Source organism: Chelonia mydas, chromosome 1, assembly GCF_015237465.2.
Source record: "Chelonia mydas isolate rCheMyd1 chromosome 1, rCheMyd1.pri.v2, whole genome shotgun sequence".
Taxonomy (NCBI): Eukaryota; Metazoa; Chordata; order Testudines; family Cheloniidae; genus Chelonia; species Chelonia mydas.
In genome coordinates this window covers 163,416,167-163,433,126 of record NC_057849.1, presented here as the reverse complement: position 1 = coordinate 163,433,126, position 16,960 = coordinate 163,416,167, and the positions used below count along the sequence as shown (strand labels likewise).

Sequence of the window (16,960 nt, the reverse complement as noted above, 5' to 3'; positions counted from 1 at the left end):
TCCCACAACTGAAAATTTAAATAAAATTTGTTAAAATAATTTTGCTTGCCAAGCCAAACCATTACAGGTTGCTGGAGTAGTATTAAGCCGTCTTTAACAGCTAAAATCCATTTATTGGGTTTTGGTTACAGCTTGCTCTTTTTGATCAAGGCAGAAGTGAAAGGGATGTGCTTGGTGCAGTCACACCCCACCCATCACCACCACCACCACACTATTCAGGTGTTTTCAGTATTTTATTGTTTGACAGGCATTTACAACGTTCCATTCATAGACCTAAAAACATAAAAATAGACCTTCTTTCAGCTTATAAAAGAAATATACAAGAACCTTTGACAGAGACATGTCATGACATTATGTACAAGAACAATGGCACCCTCCCAAGCACCAGACTTTCCAGTCTTTCACAACTGACTGAATTCCAGTAGGACAGCTAAAACCTCTGCTTTTCTACTAAATTGGGACACAATGGACTTTAGATGATATAGAACAATGAAGTGATGATAAAAGGGTATAGAAATCTTTCTAAAGCTTTTAGGAAAAGAAAAGTCAGAAGACAGTCTTTTGAAAGTTTTCTTGTATCAGCTTTTGGGGCGGGAAGAGGGGGCAAATGCTGGCTGGGACACAAGACAGTTGATGTTTCTGGGGAACAATTTGTTGTTTCAAAATATAGTCACAGCTGATCTTATAAAATATAGTCCTAAAGCTATTTATAAAATGCCAGGTTTCAAAGTATCCACTAATGTGTCAAACATCAATAGATACAAAAGAGGAAGATAACGAAATTTTCTTTGTATGTGGAAAGTGAAAATGGGAAAGCTATATAAATCTAAAAAAATTAAAAGTGCTATATTTTCTCTTTTATATTTGGAAGTCTACTTAAAAAACACTAGATTTTTTACCCTGTTTTAGATACTTAAATAAAAAGGTTTGAGAGGTTTGCTTACTTAGAACTTTGTTCATAGTGTATTGCCGTGGAAAAAGCCTTTACAAAGGAATTTATATATACACTAGTTTCATCCGCACTAAGAGTTGGATGAGGTCAGTTTTTTGGCCATAAATTTTCACCCCCACCCAAAAGTTGTCAGTCATAATGGACCAAATTCATCCCTGATAGGACTCCACTGAAGTCATGGATTAATTTAGCCCTCTTTGTAATTCAGTCACATTATTTGTAACATAACTGAATTCCAGTTATCCCTAAGCAGGGCTTTCCAGTTGATATTTTAATATAATATAAAAACTAGCCTACTGCACCCTCTGCAAAAAGGCTAGCCTCATATCCTAAGTAACACTAACATTCTTATCCATTTGTGCCTCTGCATCTCAGATAAAAAGTACAAAAAAAAGGTCAAGTGTTAAATTTGGATCTCTTTCAAGAGTTTGGCAACTTTATCAAATTTTACGTAAAGCTAGAGCTTCCAGCACTGAAAATAAGTTAGACCAGACACACCAAGAGAACGCAGCACAACATAAATCCCAAACCTTTCCTCACACACTCCTAAAATACATGTATAGTCTTAAGAGGGAAAAGATTAAGAACACTGCAGCTGTACAGATTAGAAAGGCAGTTTCCTCATTAAGGAGATGAGCCTCTGATTGACATTTCACAGATACAAAAGCCTCTTTGTTCATTGTGCTATCACTTAAGTTGCACATATGCAAGATGCCAACAGTAACTTGTTCTCCAGTGATATTATGTATCCCATTTTAGAATAAATAAAAGTTTAAAAGCCCTTAGTAATATACAGATAGGACTCCAGCTTATTTCAAATTTTACACTCCCCGTCCCCCCTTGTAAAGTTCCTAAAATGTGTCTGCACAGCTTCAGAGCAATTCAGCTGCCAAAACTGTGTGTGCAAGCTAAGGGATCATGCTCCACAGCATTTATTGGGGGGAGGGAGCGGGGTAGATCTACACATACCAGCTAATGAGAAAGTGACAGGTTTAGAGCTCAGTGTTCAGTTTTCTGCTAGGTACAAAGTCTTCACGCCTAACCCAGATGACTTCTTCACTATTACTTTCCACCCCGCCATTGATCCCAGACAGTGCAGCTTGCTTTTTCAACTGAGTCAGTCTGGCAGCATGCGTGCTCATTGCATGCCGTGCTCTCTCTGCCAGATGGGACTGGCTGCTTGTGATGGAAGCAGCCTGCAACTGCTCCTGAAGTTCTCTGTCAACCGTGATACCTTTCGTAGACTCACAGTACTCATCGTCATCGCTGAGGATGTCAGTTTCTTTGATGTCCTCCTGCTCCTCGTACTGAGCAAGGTCAAACTGTTCCTCTACCCAGCGGTCAGTGTCCCCACTGGCTGTGGACTGCTGGGACTCTTTTTCAGGGCTGCTTTCGAAGACAGCATCCGAGTCAATGGTAAACCTGTTTCGGGCCAGCCGCCGCCTCCTCCTCCCAAGAGACTTGCTTGGGGCGGACACTGCACACACACACAAAAGATAAAATCCCACACGCTTTACACAAGATGAAAATGTCTCTCTAAAAACTAGTCTTTCAACTGCCCTTTCCTAACATCCCTTGGCACCAGCTATCAGAATTTCCCAGCACGACCTACTCCTCGCTATCAATACGCATGCATAAGTTATGCTTTACTGAGTTTCTCATGGAAAGAGGTGGGGGTTTTTTGGTTTTTTTTTTTTTTTTTTTTTTTTTGCCAGCTGTAAAAAGTTTCTGCTTCTTAGATCCACAAATTGAGATAATGGGCCACAATTACTGTTCCTCCTCAGTAGGTGGCAGGCAGGCAGCCAGCATGAGAAAGCGTGAGTAGAGCTAAGCTTCTCACCAGCTGTGCCCCGCTGCTAACAGACTGCAATAACCCAGCTTGTCCCAAAACTGACCAGGAAATATTGTGGTGCCTCCACAGGAACGATGCAGAATCGTTCCAAGCAGTGAGATGGAGCTGGGAGACACTGGAGTTGCTGCCTACTCGTTATGTAGGTGCAAGTGCTCCATTGTTGCTGGGCTATTTTCTAGGATAACACTCTTGCTTTCAGAAGTTCCATCTTCAGCATCAGACCTGTCTGCTAGTTTTGTGACTGGTTCAGATAGCATTCTGGCATCTTCCATGTTGAAATATCTTTATACGAGGCTTGTCAGACAAAGCAAAGGATGAATTCTCCTGCTTAAGGATCTGCAGAAACTTCAGTGTTATGTGCACACAATAGCTCCACTGGAGGCTGCTGAGATTCAGAGATTGTCGTTTGTCCCCTCACTGACGGCACCTTCAGTACACATCTATTAAATGCATTCATCTTTGGAAAAAGAATCATTATCCTGAGTCTGAAAACACAAGTAAATCAGCTGAGCATTTAGGGTTAAAAAAATTTACAAGTAAGGGCCCAGCTAGGCCTGGGAGAAGGGGTAGAGGGGGGTTACCCCCACGCATCCACCATGTGAATGACTAGACAAATCCACCTAAAAGAAGATTGACATTTCGAGCATATGGAGCCTCATGGGATGATTGAAGCACTGTGGTACAAATTAGATACCTTTTGGGCTGCCTTTGAATCTTAAAATGTGTGAAATCCTTCCCTAGCCTCTGTGAGAAGCCACACTGTGAATGTTATTGGTGTGGCTTGCTTGTTACAGAGGAGGAACAGAAAGCCTGGTTATCTGGATTACTGGATCTAATGAGCAGAAAAAGTCTATTTAGAAGCAAGTTTCTTCCCTCCTTCGATTAGTGTTTGCCAAACTCTTAAAAAAAAAAAAAAAAAAAATCAATCAGGGAAAAGCAGTTTGTGTTTTGCCAGAAGTCAACTGAAAATGAAGTCCACATTTTAAGACAGACTAATCAAGTGCACCTCTGAGATCTGATGAGGATAAACAAATGCCCACTGCCGATAGAGGTGAAAAAGGAGAAATGGAGAACACATGAAGCAGAAGTCATTTCAAACCCTGCTGAAGATTTGAGATGAGCTAAAGACACTTTGGGAGCTGGTTTTGTTTTAAACCACTACTGGTCATCTGTAGAAATCCTGTACATATTTTTGCTACAAAGCTTTATTCAACTGCAACCCAATTGGCAGATTAAAACATACAGTTGATTGAAACTGATAGGAGTCCCATTTGGGTCTCCTATACCAGAAGGATCATTGCTCAGATGTTGAACCTTAAGTGAAGAGTGGTACTTGTTAAGGCTCTCATAGGGATGTGAAGGCAGGTCAGATGCAACACTAACCCTCATCTATGGGTAATAAATATTACAACTCTGATGCGACCTACAGTAGTGCTGGGGTCAGTGGGATCTTGAAAGTCTGCATCCCTACAGTACCTGCCCTGTTCATTGCTGGCCTTGCACCTTTTAGAGCACACAGTCTTTTCCCTCCAAAAGGAACATATTGTTGGGATGAGGGCAGACTTTCAGTTTTAAGAAGCTGCCTTCTGTGCTTATCGCGTAGAATGGAGTGCACAGCCTTCAGAAAATCCTTTCTGTGGTCTGGGGAACTGAAAACAGGAAAAACAAACAAAAAAAAGTTAGGGCACAAGCTCACAAGAGATACATAATTCCTGCAAGTATGTGACAGAGCAAGATAAATCAACACCAGTACTGAAAGAAAATGTGAATTGCTCTGCCTGTCTTTCCCTGTCATTCTAGTATAAAGTTTTCAAATCAAAGTTTATAATGTACATCTTGCATTGTTAAATCTGTGCAAGTTTAAACCCATGTCCAAGGAAACAAGCATTCTGCATTATGGAAGTACTGTCTACCTCTCTCTTCTTCCTTTTTCTCTGATGCCAGCTACTCACTTATTTGCCAAACCTATGGTAGCTAATGTAATCTCACATCTTGTGTGCTTGCATTGGACAGACTGAGCAGAAATCACGCATCTCTCATGTAGACAGCAGGTTGAACTATTTTTAATATCAGCTCAGCAGGGACTTCTACCAGTTCAAAAAAACAAAAAACAAAACACACAACTAAAAATGGTAAACAAAATTCTGAAGTGAGGGTTAGCCCTTATTACAGATAATATTTTAACATAGCATTGTAATTTGTACTAAGCTCCTTAACAGTGGGAGTCATGCCTTGCCAGCATGGAAAGCATTGACCAAACTGGACACTTCAGCAGCTGCCTGGCATTCTGACAAATGCTCAATTACAGTGCATGCAGCATTAAAAACAAATTTCCATACAGAATTCAATCGCTGGGAGCAAATTTGCAAGAGAAAAAAAATTAATATTCCTGTAAAGCTTCAGTTTTGGTTAAATATGGCTTTGTTCTCTTTAATGAGAATCCTTCGCTGGTAGAGCTAGAAAAAGTTGTAAGCCTCCTGTGCTATCATCATGTGGCCTGTCTTTCTTTTAAGAACGACTAGCATCTAGAAATCGAGCAACAACAGAACACATGGAAGCACGCTCACCTACAGCAGAGGTGGAATGTTCTCTCTGGTCTGCCTTCGGACTCAGATTTAACATGAACAATCTCACACACAGAATTGGTCTCTGCATCTAGAGAGATATGGAGAACATTTTGCACCACGTTATACTACTTAATTATATATGGGGTCACATCGTGTTGTAATTTCAACTAGAATTGAGAAGTACTCTCTAACCATGAGAAACAGTTTTATTAAATTTAAAAGGTATCCCAGAACACAGGTTGATCACAAATCCTAGCAGAAGGACACTTGGTTATGACTCCTACACTTGGTCACACAGAGTTACATACCTGACAATAAAGATTAAACCATTAAAGGTCAAAGACTTTTCACAACCCTCCACAATTTAAAGATTTTTAAAATTCCTGAAACAACTATTATACACCTAGTTTTGTTAAGTCTGAACTTATTTATCATCTTCACAGTGTATGTAGTTCTGCGGCTGCATCGTCTTCCACACAGGCTTTATTGAGCTAAACAGACCCCCCCGAAGCATATACACCTAGTCCTAAGGATTTTCTCTGGTAGCAACAGCAAAGCGGTTGCATGGACTTTGGCCAGAGCGAGTGTTTGTGTTATTTGAAACAAAGTATTTTCCACAAAAAAAATTCTAATTTCGAAAACCAAAACTCTCTTCTTGGAGAGTTTTCCCACAATTTTCAAGTATAGCTTTTTGCTCTCTCTCTTCTTACAACCCCTAGAAGGCAGAAGAGGAGAGAAACAAAAGGTCAGTGTTTTTTTTTTGTATTTATTTATTTATTTATTGGTTATATAAACCACCACACCCCCCCCCCCCAACTCCCATAAAGAGCATTTTTTGGATAGTAAGAAATGAGATGGGCACTTTAACAGACTTCTGAATACATTTCAACATTACCTGCACTTGCCAGTGCACGAACCTGCAGAGCTTCTAAGGGAATCATGTGACGAAAACGGAATGGGTCCCAGTCTTCGTAAATTGAAGCCCTATGTGAGCCTCCCTGGATCAAAAAATAAATCAGGAAAGTTTACCCTAGGAATTCAGAGGCCTGGTATTTTTTGGTGATAGGAACCACAGAAATGCCTATGAAGAAGTTTCATGAACAACATTAGGTCACAGGAAGGAAGTATAGACAAACTGTCATCATGCCACAATGATCAGTTCTCAACACCTCAAAAAAGCACTTAGCGCTAATGTTACAAGAGAGCTGGACTAGACATAACCACAGCCATTTTGTGTACTCAGCCCACCATTACCTGAAAGCAAGACCACCATGTAGTCAGGAATAATTTGACGTTTGCCTAAGCAAACAAAACAGCTGCAATGTTAATAAAAAATAAATTCATAAAAAAATATAAATAGCTAACCTTGGATCTGGGTGTCTATGACCATAAGTTTCTTGCTAGAAGTTGCATTGCAAATAAGTAAAGTTATACGTTTTTTGCTAAGGCTAAAAAATTGTTAGCCCATTGGGAGTTACTATAAATTGTGGGCTTTGTTTTAAGCAACCTCTACAAAAATTAGTCAAAATGTGCAATGAAAATTTTTTTGCCGAGCTAACCAACTGACATCCAATTCCCCAGTGGCTAAAAGGAAAGCTGGCCACTTAACACCATCTCAAATTTTAGACTACCCCAGATATAGTTACCCAGGCTATTGCTCTTTTACATGTGCGCTTTAGACTCGAACAAAACATTTTAAATAAAAGCACTCTCGTGTACCTATCATTTCTCAGAGGTGTTGTGTCCCCCATTAATTTATTTCCTAAAACCATCTAAAAAAAGTTGAGGATATTTGAACCTATAGTTTTGGGTTCAAATATCCTCAGGTAACATGTTCTACCTGGAGGTAGTTTGCTTAATTGCTATCCATGAGTCAAGGAACAGCACATTGTACAAGTCAAAGATCATCATTCTGCACAAAATAGACCTGCCCACTCTATCCTCCTTCCAAAAATTCCTGTACACTCAAAAAAAGCCTCACACCAACATTGTGTCTACACTATTGTGTCTACAGTTGGGAATCAGCATTAGTAACCAATGCTACTGGACCAAAAACACTGCACTACGGCCTGAGTGCTTAAAGTTATGCATATGCAATCCCACTGATTCCAAATAAGATACATTTGAACGTTTAGCTAGATTGAGGCCTCTGTACCTACAACCAACATTTACTCAGTGGTGGTGATGTGTGCACAAACCAAAGTCCAGAATTGAAGACCATGTTTTACATTCACTAGCCATTACAATGACTGATGAAGGCCATACAGAAGAAAGATATTGTATTAAACATGGTGCATGATTTCAGAAGGGGTAAAGTTTAGAGAGGTCAAATATGCCTTGAATACATTAGTCACAAAGCTCCCTCTGCCCTTTAATCAAGGAAACCCTCTATCCTAGCAAGGATACAGAACTGGGTTACAAGATGCACACTGGTCACCCTGCCTCTTTGTGCAGAGTCGGCAGCCAACAATCCATATTTTAGACATGTTAGCTAAAGAATCTTATCACTCCAAGAATAAGAAATGCGATGTTTAAATGAGAACTATTGTCAGTCCTTACTACGCAAGAGTCTCAATGACATAGGGATGGAATTTCTCTCTCCGCCTTTAGCTATGAACACTGAGACATGTATACAGTACCATGTTTATGCCCTTCGAGTTTTTAGTTAGTATCACGCCATAGAGAAGTTACTCCTGAATGAACATCAGATATCCAACTACAATCATACCCCATAAGCATCTTTTATTTAACCACCTTCTCACACATTACCAGGGCCATTGCTATTTTAGAGCTGTATGATGCCCACCTCCCCCCACATTTAATCAAAAAGGATCACACTGCATATTTATAAGCTTTCACAGCACTAGTGTCATAGGCATGTCTGGCCTTGTCACTATTACGGACACTTTAATAAGGCAATAATGGCATTTTGTTGTTGTTACTTTTATTAACGTGCAGCACAAACATTAAAAAAACCAGTCAGGAGGCAGAACCAAATACACCTATGGCACTATGTAAGTTATACACGTACACTGTACTTGCAAAGTATTTTAAACATACGAGATAGCTGCATGGTGCAGCAGGTTATTAGCCTATCTAGATTAGTTACAGAATTGATGATTTTTACTGCTCCCATCCCAAAAAGACCATTCACATTTCTAGAATAGCTATTCTTGGATTATGCTGCACAGCAAGTATTCCCTTCATAAGGATAATGGTTTCCAGAAGTTTTGTTCATTTTGAAGATAAAATTGTTTTAATGTAACTATTGGGGAAGGGGTTGGAATGGGGGCAAGGAAGGGGCCTCATGGAAGGGGTGGAGTGGGGGCAAGGGGGTGTCAGTGATGCAGCCCTCGGGCCAATGCACTAGTCCTCATGTGGCCCTCGTGGTCATCTGAGTTTGAGACCCCTGGTTTAGGGCAAGTACTTTGGCCTAGAGAGAGTTTTAAACTATACCTTTAAGCAATTATTTCTAGTATTTTAAACTAGTCCATTTCATATCAAACATTAAAAACAGCAGGGACCACATTTCTAAGATTGCCTTAAGGCAAAGTGCAACTCTGTTCCTTGGGGAACTACTTCAAGTGTATTAGAGATAAAGAACGGATAATGGAGGATTATAAGTGAATGCAATTAAAAAAAAAACAAAAAAAACCACTTTGGATATTTGTACTGTTTGTTTTCTGGTATAACTGCTTGACCTCAATACTGTTTTATGACAATTGATTGCATGTGTATTTTGTGTTCAGTACATGCCCTTGAATATTAGTTGAATCTACTCTGGATTGATGAACTGCTGATACGTACGTCTGTGGTTCTTGGTAACCAGTCAACAAGTTTATAAAGGCAAGAACATCAACTGTCCTGATTTGAGAAATTCTGTCCAAGGTAAGTGCTGTTCTGAAGAGAGCCTACTGTTAAAAAGGTAGTAACTAGTGCTCCCTTCCTGGACTCAATAAGAAGGGGTTATCCTAATTAAATTCTATCCCAATATTGGCTTATCAAATTGGCAAAGCTAGTTGTTTGATTGCAGCTTTAAAATCTAACTGGCACCTCAACAAATTCATAAAATTGACCCTATTTCGCACTGACACGGGTCAAATCCCTATTTGCAAAGGGAGAAAGGTTAAACATGCAACTTCCTGACTGGTTACTACCTGCTTGTAAAATCTTTACAACCTACTTGCACAACCACATAAAAAGATTAGCTAATCAATATTTGTACATGTAAACCATTAAACAGTGGCTAAATATAATTTGAAAATCTTGGCCTTGCTCATTTTGGATCCCCAAATATGTAGTCAAAGTAGCAACAAAACTTACAAGTTTCTTCTTCTGTTTGGAACCATCTTTATATACAAGGACAACAGCAGTTTTGAACACTAGAGAAAGATTAAAAACAAAACCACAGAGTCAGTAATGGTCCCTGTACCCTTGCCTCCTGCAAAGCCCAAGCACACGCAGAAGTCAAACACACACCATTAATCATGACAAGATCACACACATTCCTGGTAAGTCTTTGTTTCAATCAGGGGCCAGGAGGGGAAAGAACAAGAGGATAAGTATAAAGACTCTCTCTTCCTGTATTATTCCCCCCCTCTCGCCCCACCACCACCAGAAGAGTTTACACAACAGTTAATTTCTCAGGTGGCTTTGATGTTACAGAATTCATAAGTTAACTGTTCTTTAAATTATTATGCATACACAATGATATGTTTGCAAATTACAGGATTCCATCTAAAATAAGATATTTTGTTGTGTCTTTTAAACCCATCTGGCTAAGCCCACTGAGTGGTTTGTCTATTATTAGTACTGCAGTAGCACCTAGGAGCCCCCAATCATGGATCAGGACCTCATTGAGCTAGGCACTGTTCAAAAACAGAACAAAAAAACCCCAAACTAACAAAAAGAGATAGTCCCTGCCTAGTTGCATGCAGGAGTCAGAGGGCTGACACTACATTTAACAGACTAGTGGTCTATTTGGACTACTGACGTCCGTGACAGTGGCCTGTAAATAGGAGTCAATACACAGTTATAGCTGGAATGTTACATGCACATGTTATGGGAAAGTATGTTGGAATTTGGGTTTAAAGAATCAGGTGAAGGAATGAAATTGTAATTTCCACAGTGGACCAGAGAGACACCCTTCGTTTTAGAATTAAAATATTTGGATCTTGAGGTTTTATAAAGATGATTTAAAAACTCTTTGCACAATAACTGAAAATGAATACACATCCCCCAAATCATTGAGCTGACGTCAATCACTTTCATCTTGGAGGCATGTTCTGTCATTTTCCTGACCACAGGACCAGTCTATACACAATAGAAAGACAAAGAGCTTGGGCAGCTCCTCACCAGTGACAACAGCAGGAACGAAAGTGGTACCTTTGTCATGCTGGTGTTGGGACATCCTCAGTGGGTAGCTGAAGGGTTTTTATTTACAATGGCAATATTGAATAATTAGCAGCCACTGGCTTTCCAAGTGCTATCAGCAAATTGCTAGATCCAGACAGCCGCTTGGCTACATGGGGGAGTTAAAACAAAAACCACGCAAAAAAGCCAACAGCCAAACAACCTTAGATCATTGATACTGAGACCTCAGTGGTTCAGGAGCCAAATTAGTGATCAGTATCACCCAAAAGAGCCATAATAGTGTGAATTCATTGTTTATTATTCTCGCAGCAACATGACTGACCAAGTAGTCTACAATTGGTTAATAACATAGTAAAAGCATCCTGATTCATAATTAAATCAGAGTTTTAATAGGTGCTGCAAAGAGCTACAGGAGACACATTACAGAGCCACTTAACGCTGCCAGAGCCTCAGTCCGAGTATCACTGTCCTAGGTGTAACTCTAAAAGCAAGGAAGCGAAGTGGCATGAATTAGGCTATTGAAATACAAATACTAATAAATCAAGGGGAGGAGGGTTGCTAACGCATAGAGTGAGGTTTTAGCTACTCGCTTCTTTTGGACTTTCGGCCACATTCTACTCAGTTACAGTAGTTGCTTGAATTGAATTTCTCCAGATTTACATCACTAACAGAGCAGAATTTGGCCCTTTAAATTCAGGGGCAAATCGTTGTACATTTAATTTTCAAGTTTAGATGATGTAGCAGGAACACTGTTAGGTAACGGTCATTCTCTATGTACATTTGTCACAGGTCTTAGTGTCTCTGCTCAAGTAAAAATCTGCCATCCTATTTGTGTTTGAAATAATCACCAGAGTACATACCAAATGCTGCTAACTCAGGTTCCTTCTTCCATTTCCCCAGTGATGCAGGAGGGTTAAGCCAGATCACTGTATTATGCAAAAGTAAGTCTCCCATGGAAAGGTCTGCAACCTGCCAACCATAAACACATGAAAATACAAAAAGCACCAGTGTAAAGGGTTTTAAGTGCTTTAGTAGATTTAGATGAATTTTACCCTAAAAAGCAGAAAATTTTTGGAGCAAGATTTTCCGTCAGGACTAAGCAGTTGCAATTATGTGCAAACAGATTGTGCCAAATGCTAACTGTGTTCAATGCTAACTGATCAGACATGCAATCAAATCCCTAATTTTTGTGCATAAGTTAGGTACAGCCTAGTGTTGAAGGTATGGCCATTCAAAATCTGTAGGAAGGAAGAAGCCAAAAATCTCTCTGAACTCTTATAGTGTTTGTCTCTCTCTCCCTGTTTCAGTTCCTCTTTATATTGTTTGAGCACATTAAATGTAAAAGAATTGAACATTTCTACTAGCTGAAGCCAGCCAGTGCTTCTCGTACACAACTTAGCCTCCTGTACACAGCTCTGCCAAGGAATATGACTGGAACCTGCAAGTCCTATGTATTTCCTGAGTAAAAACGAACAACGGTGCAAATCTTTGTGGGCAGATATACAATAAAGTAGTCAAGACAACTAGATTTTTCACTTTGATCTCCAGAGGCAACAAGTCAGTTTCATTAACACTCACCCTTTCTCACATTTAGAAGCAGTTTTCCACCTTTTCCCCGTAAACACACAAATTGAGAATTCAGCACTTGTGAGAAGTGCTAAGTTGACATCTCTGGAAATTTAAGTCCTCCATTTAGCCACAGAACAGGGTATAACATGGGTAACAGCAGTGCCTGCTTCTCCACACAGTCCCCCTGCCCTGAACTGGTGGGACCTCTAGGCCCAAGGGTAACCCAGCCTCACTTGTGCTTAAATGTCAGTAAGTTTAGCACACAAGACTGCTCCTCAATCCAGGTGTATAGCATTTCCACTCACTCCTGCCTACCAGACCCAACTCTGGTCTCCACATACCCCTTGCTATTCTCAACACCAATTGTCCAACCCTGCTTGCACCTGCAGCCTTCACAGTGCTGCTACCTCCAGGACTACCCTCCTCCATAAGCACAACTGCCTCTCCTGCTTGACCTCCACTACCTCCAAGTTGCAGCTGAAGCTCACCCCTCCCATCCCAGCCCCACTTTCTCGTCAAGACTCTCCTTACCATTCCCCCAGGCTGCTGCTGTAGTCCCCCTTCTCCTCTGCTTTGTTGAATCCCCATCTCATACCTTAGTCCCACCAACCTTCCATAGTTAGGTTCCACCTTGAAAGAGTTCAAAAGAAGTGGTCTACATTTTCAATAGTAACTAGTGATTTTGGGACACCCAATTTGAAATGTGCCTTATTTTCACAGGGTAAGCATTCAGCACTTTCTGGAAATCATGCCCCTTTAAGGAGTCTTGAGATGGGCATCCAAAAATCACCAGTCACTGCTGAAGCATTGTTTCTATGTATTGGTCTCCAAGACTATACCATACCTTTAAGAAGAACTTTTAGCGTGTCCTGCCAGACACAATGCAGTAAAAGGAATTTGTAATGGCAGCTGTAACAATATGCTGTAATTCATACCAGAAGAAAGAGACTCCTGAAGAACAGGCTTGTAATAAAGAAAGCAAAGAATAAAATCCTTACCTCTTTTTTTTCCACAGTCTGTTCTGCTATGAGCTGATCAAACACTGCACCATACTCTTCATGTATTTTTTGCATTTCATTAATATGGCTGGCAACTTTGTTCATTGTTTTTATGGCCACTAGAGGAAAAAGCAAATGGAAAATAACTAGTTACGTAATTGCTTCAGGGAAGGAGTGAGGGGAAAGAAACTTGCCTTGCCCCGCCCCGCCCCCAGTTTAGCAGGTAAACACTGTTCCATAGTTCAGCACCTTACCATCAAGGTGATAGTGTTCTTCACTGTCTGCATCAGTCAGAGCAAAGAGTTCCCTCAGCAGAAGAGGATACTTTAGTATCCGCTGGATAGGTTTGATAAGGTAAGACTCCAGTGTTGAGGAGTGTTGCTGTCTAGGATTCTGAGCATCCAAAAATGCCTTAAAAGCAGTGTCTGTCTTAGCTAGAAGTTAAAATTAAAAATGGTTTTTAATTAGCCCAAACATCTGCCATTATGAAGTAACTTTTTAGAGGGTGAAATTCATTTGCCTAGAATAAGTGTGGTTTGTGGAGAAATACACATTTTGATCAACTATACAATACCATGTTTTATACACTTCAGGTTTTTAGTTAGTATCACATGCCATAGTTAGTATCACATGCATCCGATGCAGTGGGCTGTAGCTCACAAAAGCTTATGCTCAAATAAATTTGTTAGTCTCTAAGGTGCCACAAGGACTCCTTTTCTCTTTATGCCATAGAGAAGTTACTCATGACTGAACATCATACCAAGATAAACATCTTTTATTTAACCATCCTCTAACATTATTTCTAGTACCATAGAGTGGTATGAAGCCCACCAAACCTCCTCCCTCTCACTAGTTTAATCAAAAAGGGTCACTGCTATTTATAAGAATTTACAGCAGTAGTGGCAGAGGTATGTCAGGCCTTGTGAATATTACGTGCATCTTTAATGGCATTCTGTTGTTACTTTCCAGACTTAAAAGTGCAGCACAAACATCAAAAATATTTGTAAGGAAGGAGAACAAAATACACCTGTGGAACTAATGTACTTTATACCTGCAATACATTTTAGACAGACTAGATAACTTACTGTGCCATGCCTCCGTTAGCCTGCCTATAACAGAGAATGGATTATTCTTCTACTGCTCCCAACCCGAGAGATTGTCCAAGAATAGATACTATAAAAATGTGAGTATGCTGTACAGCAAGTATTCCCTTCATAAGGATAACTGTTTCCACGAGAAATGGGGCATTTAGTAGACCGTTCTACCAATACAATAAAGTTATTACAATTTAAAATAAAAAAGGCACTGCCACTGCAATCAGAAGGTCATAAGACCACCCAAAACGTCATATGAAAATGCTGCCATTCCTATACATTCTACCAGACTTTTAAAGATTCAGATTTGGAGCAAACGGGGCTCCAAATCTGAGTCTACAATTCAAAAGATACAAGGATTTTAAAAGGCCACCAGCCAAAGATACCCAGCCTGTGTCCTTAATAAGGTCAACCTAGATGCTGCCAGGAGAGAACATAAAAAGTGGCTGGCAGCAAATAATTTATTCATGTATTCAGGGGGATTGCCAGCATCTGTCTGCATGGTAAATAGAGTTTACAATTTAAAAAGAAAAAAAAAAAACCCCCAAAAAACACACCCCCCAGAAGTCTTCTGGCTTATTTATCTGCCATCAAGTGTTCCTTGAAAAATAAGAGCATATTTTTTTTTTAATTATGTTGCTCCTGCAACTGGAACTGCTAGTCTACCTACCATCCAAGATAAAAATATAATTATATGAAGCTTTACTGAATCCACTAATAGATTAACACTTTCAAGGTTACTTTCAAGTCACTCCCGCTGGGCAGCCACATTGAATCCCAGCTCCACAGGCATTTTGGGCCCAGCAGCTCTTCAGCGTGGTATGGAGCTGGAGATCTTCTGCAGCACCTCATGGAAAGGGAGGAAAAAGGGCCACACAGGCTGACCCAGATTAGAATAGTGACAGCAGAGGAAGCAACAGGAAGATTTTCCTTCTCCTCCACTCCCTTCTTGGAGGCTCCCAGCCAAGTTTCTTTGGGTTTTAACATAGGACGTTAGCCGGACTTCTGTGGTACATGGCCCTTAGTTCCTGTGGGTATCACAAGCATCACTCCAAGTGCAAAGGCACACTTATTCAACCTGCCTTCTCCAACACACACACACACACGACCCAAACACTTGCTCCATCCTGCAATGGCACTTTTCCATATCAAAAGTGTGTTCGGAAAAAATACATAACGCATGCAGATCTTACCTTTTACTAATACTTTTGGAACTTTAGTGTGGCTGGCACAGAAGGCACTGTACAGCTTGAAACGGTCAGCATAGTAAAGAAAGGATCCACCCAAGGAAAACAACACTTTCTAGGATTAAAAAAAAAAAGTGCATAAAACACATTAGTTTTCCTTTTGACAAAACTATTGAAATTAGACCACTTAGAAAGAATAAGATCTTCTGTGCCATGTTTTATGGCTATTACATGTGATTACAATGTTCCTGACCATCTACACTAGGTTCTCATCCTGTCTAGGAACAGTCAGTAATAGAAACTGATCAGAAGATTAGGTGAGGCGGAATTCCTCACCAGGTAGCCAGGGAAGAATAGAATAGAAGGTCAGAGATTCTTGAATAAGAGACTTCTACCTGCTCTGTATAATCTACTGTAGAACGGATGGTTTCCTGTTTAAATTGGTGTTGATCTAGAATGTGTCGTATATATAATTTTATGTGAAATTTTTTTTCATGGACTTATTTGGAACGTAAATACTTCAATGTGTTTAATGAGCAAAAAACTGATTTCTGTAATCTGTTTAGTTACTATACACCAACTATTAAATATGTATCTTTGAAAGTGATCAAATATTATGTATATTGCAGTCTGTTCCCTCCACCCCCATCCTCAGACAGCTTTATTTTCAGAGTAGGGACTTGTCTTCTCCTCCCCGAATATTATTTGTATTACAGAAATGCTCAGAAGCCCAGCCAAGATCAGGGCCCGATTGTGCTGTACAAACACGTAGTAAGGAAGTCCTGCCCCAATCTAAATAGACAAGTATTAGATCCATTATACAACTAGGGAACCAGTGCAGAGAGACGCTATGTACCTTGCTTAAGGTCACACAGGAAATATGTAGCAGAACTCAACTCTGATCTCCCAAGTCCCATTTATTTCATTATTCCCCCACAAAATCCTTCTTCTGGGGCCATATTTAGGCTTGGAAGGATTAGATTTTTAAACTGTAAATGAACATGGCCTTTCATTGTATATACAAATCAATGAAAACACATTTCCATCTATGATAACTGAAATTTACAGATCGGCAAAGTCAGAAAAATGCTGCTTGAGAATTTGAGTGATGTAAAGATAAAATTTTGAACATATAATATGGACAGTTTTTTTAATATCAAGATCTGTCATTAAATAATTATCTGACCCTCCATAATTTCCCCACAATTGTGGATGTTGAAATAAATTCAAAGTCTTTGGAAAAAACTAAAAGCTTAAAACCCATAATTCTGCACAACTGAAATTAGAAATAGAAGAAAAATTGAAAAAAAATACTTAAAATAGATATTATCCATCAAGTTATAAAAAGTCAAATTCTGCCAACCCTAG

General features: G+C 39.8%; 1 protein-coding gene across 12 annotated transcripts in view; it reads right to left on the bottom strand.

The window, feature by feature from the left end:
* Positions 1 to 214: 214 nt before the first annotated feature.
* TIAM1 (TIAM Rac1 associated GEF 1) overlaps positions 215 to 16,960 on the bottom strand; it is a 248,244-nt gene continuing 231,498 nt past the window's right edge. For 9 of the 12 annotated variants that reach the window (XM_037905275.2, XM_043538291.1, XM_037905268.2 and 6 more), the window contains 9 exons: positions 15,599 to 15,707; positions 13,566 to 13,745; positions 13,312 to 13,430; positions 11,605 to 11,713; positions 9,695 to 9,753; positions 6,267 to 6,369; positions 5,372 to 5,459; positions 4,281 to 4,453; positions 215 to 2,429 (listed from right to left, as the gene is read on the bottom strand). In XM_037905275.2, the coding sequence (XP_037761203.1) occupies positions 1,945 to 2,429; positions 4,281 to 4,453; positions 5,372 to 5,459; positions 6,267 to 6,369; positions 9,695 to 9,753; positions 11,605 to 11,713; positions 13,312 to 13,430; positions 13,566 to 13,745; positions 15,599 to 15,707 (1,425 nt within the window). In that variant the 3' untranslated portion in view covers positions 215 to 1,944. Of the gene's footprint in view, positions 2,430 to 4,280; positions 4,454 to 5,371; positions 5,460 to 6,266; positions 6,370 to 9,694; positions 9,754 to 11,604; positions 11,714 to 12,844; positions 12,944 to 13,311; positions 13,431 to 13,565; positions 13,746 to 15,598; positions 15,708 to 16,960 lie in introns of all 12 variants that reach the window. The other 3 variants (XM_043538299.1, XM_043538292.1, XM_043538293.1) reach the window with 3 other exon arrangements.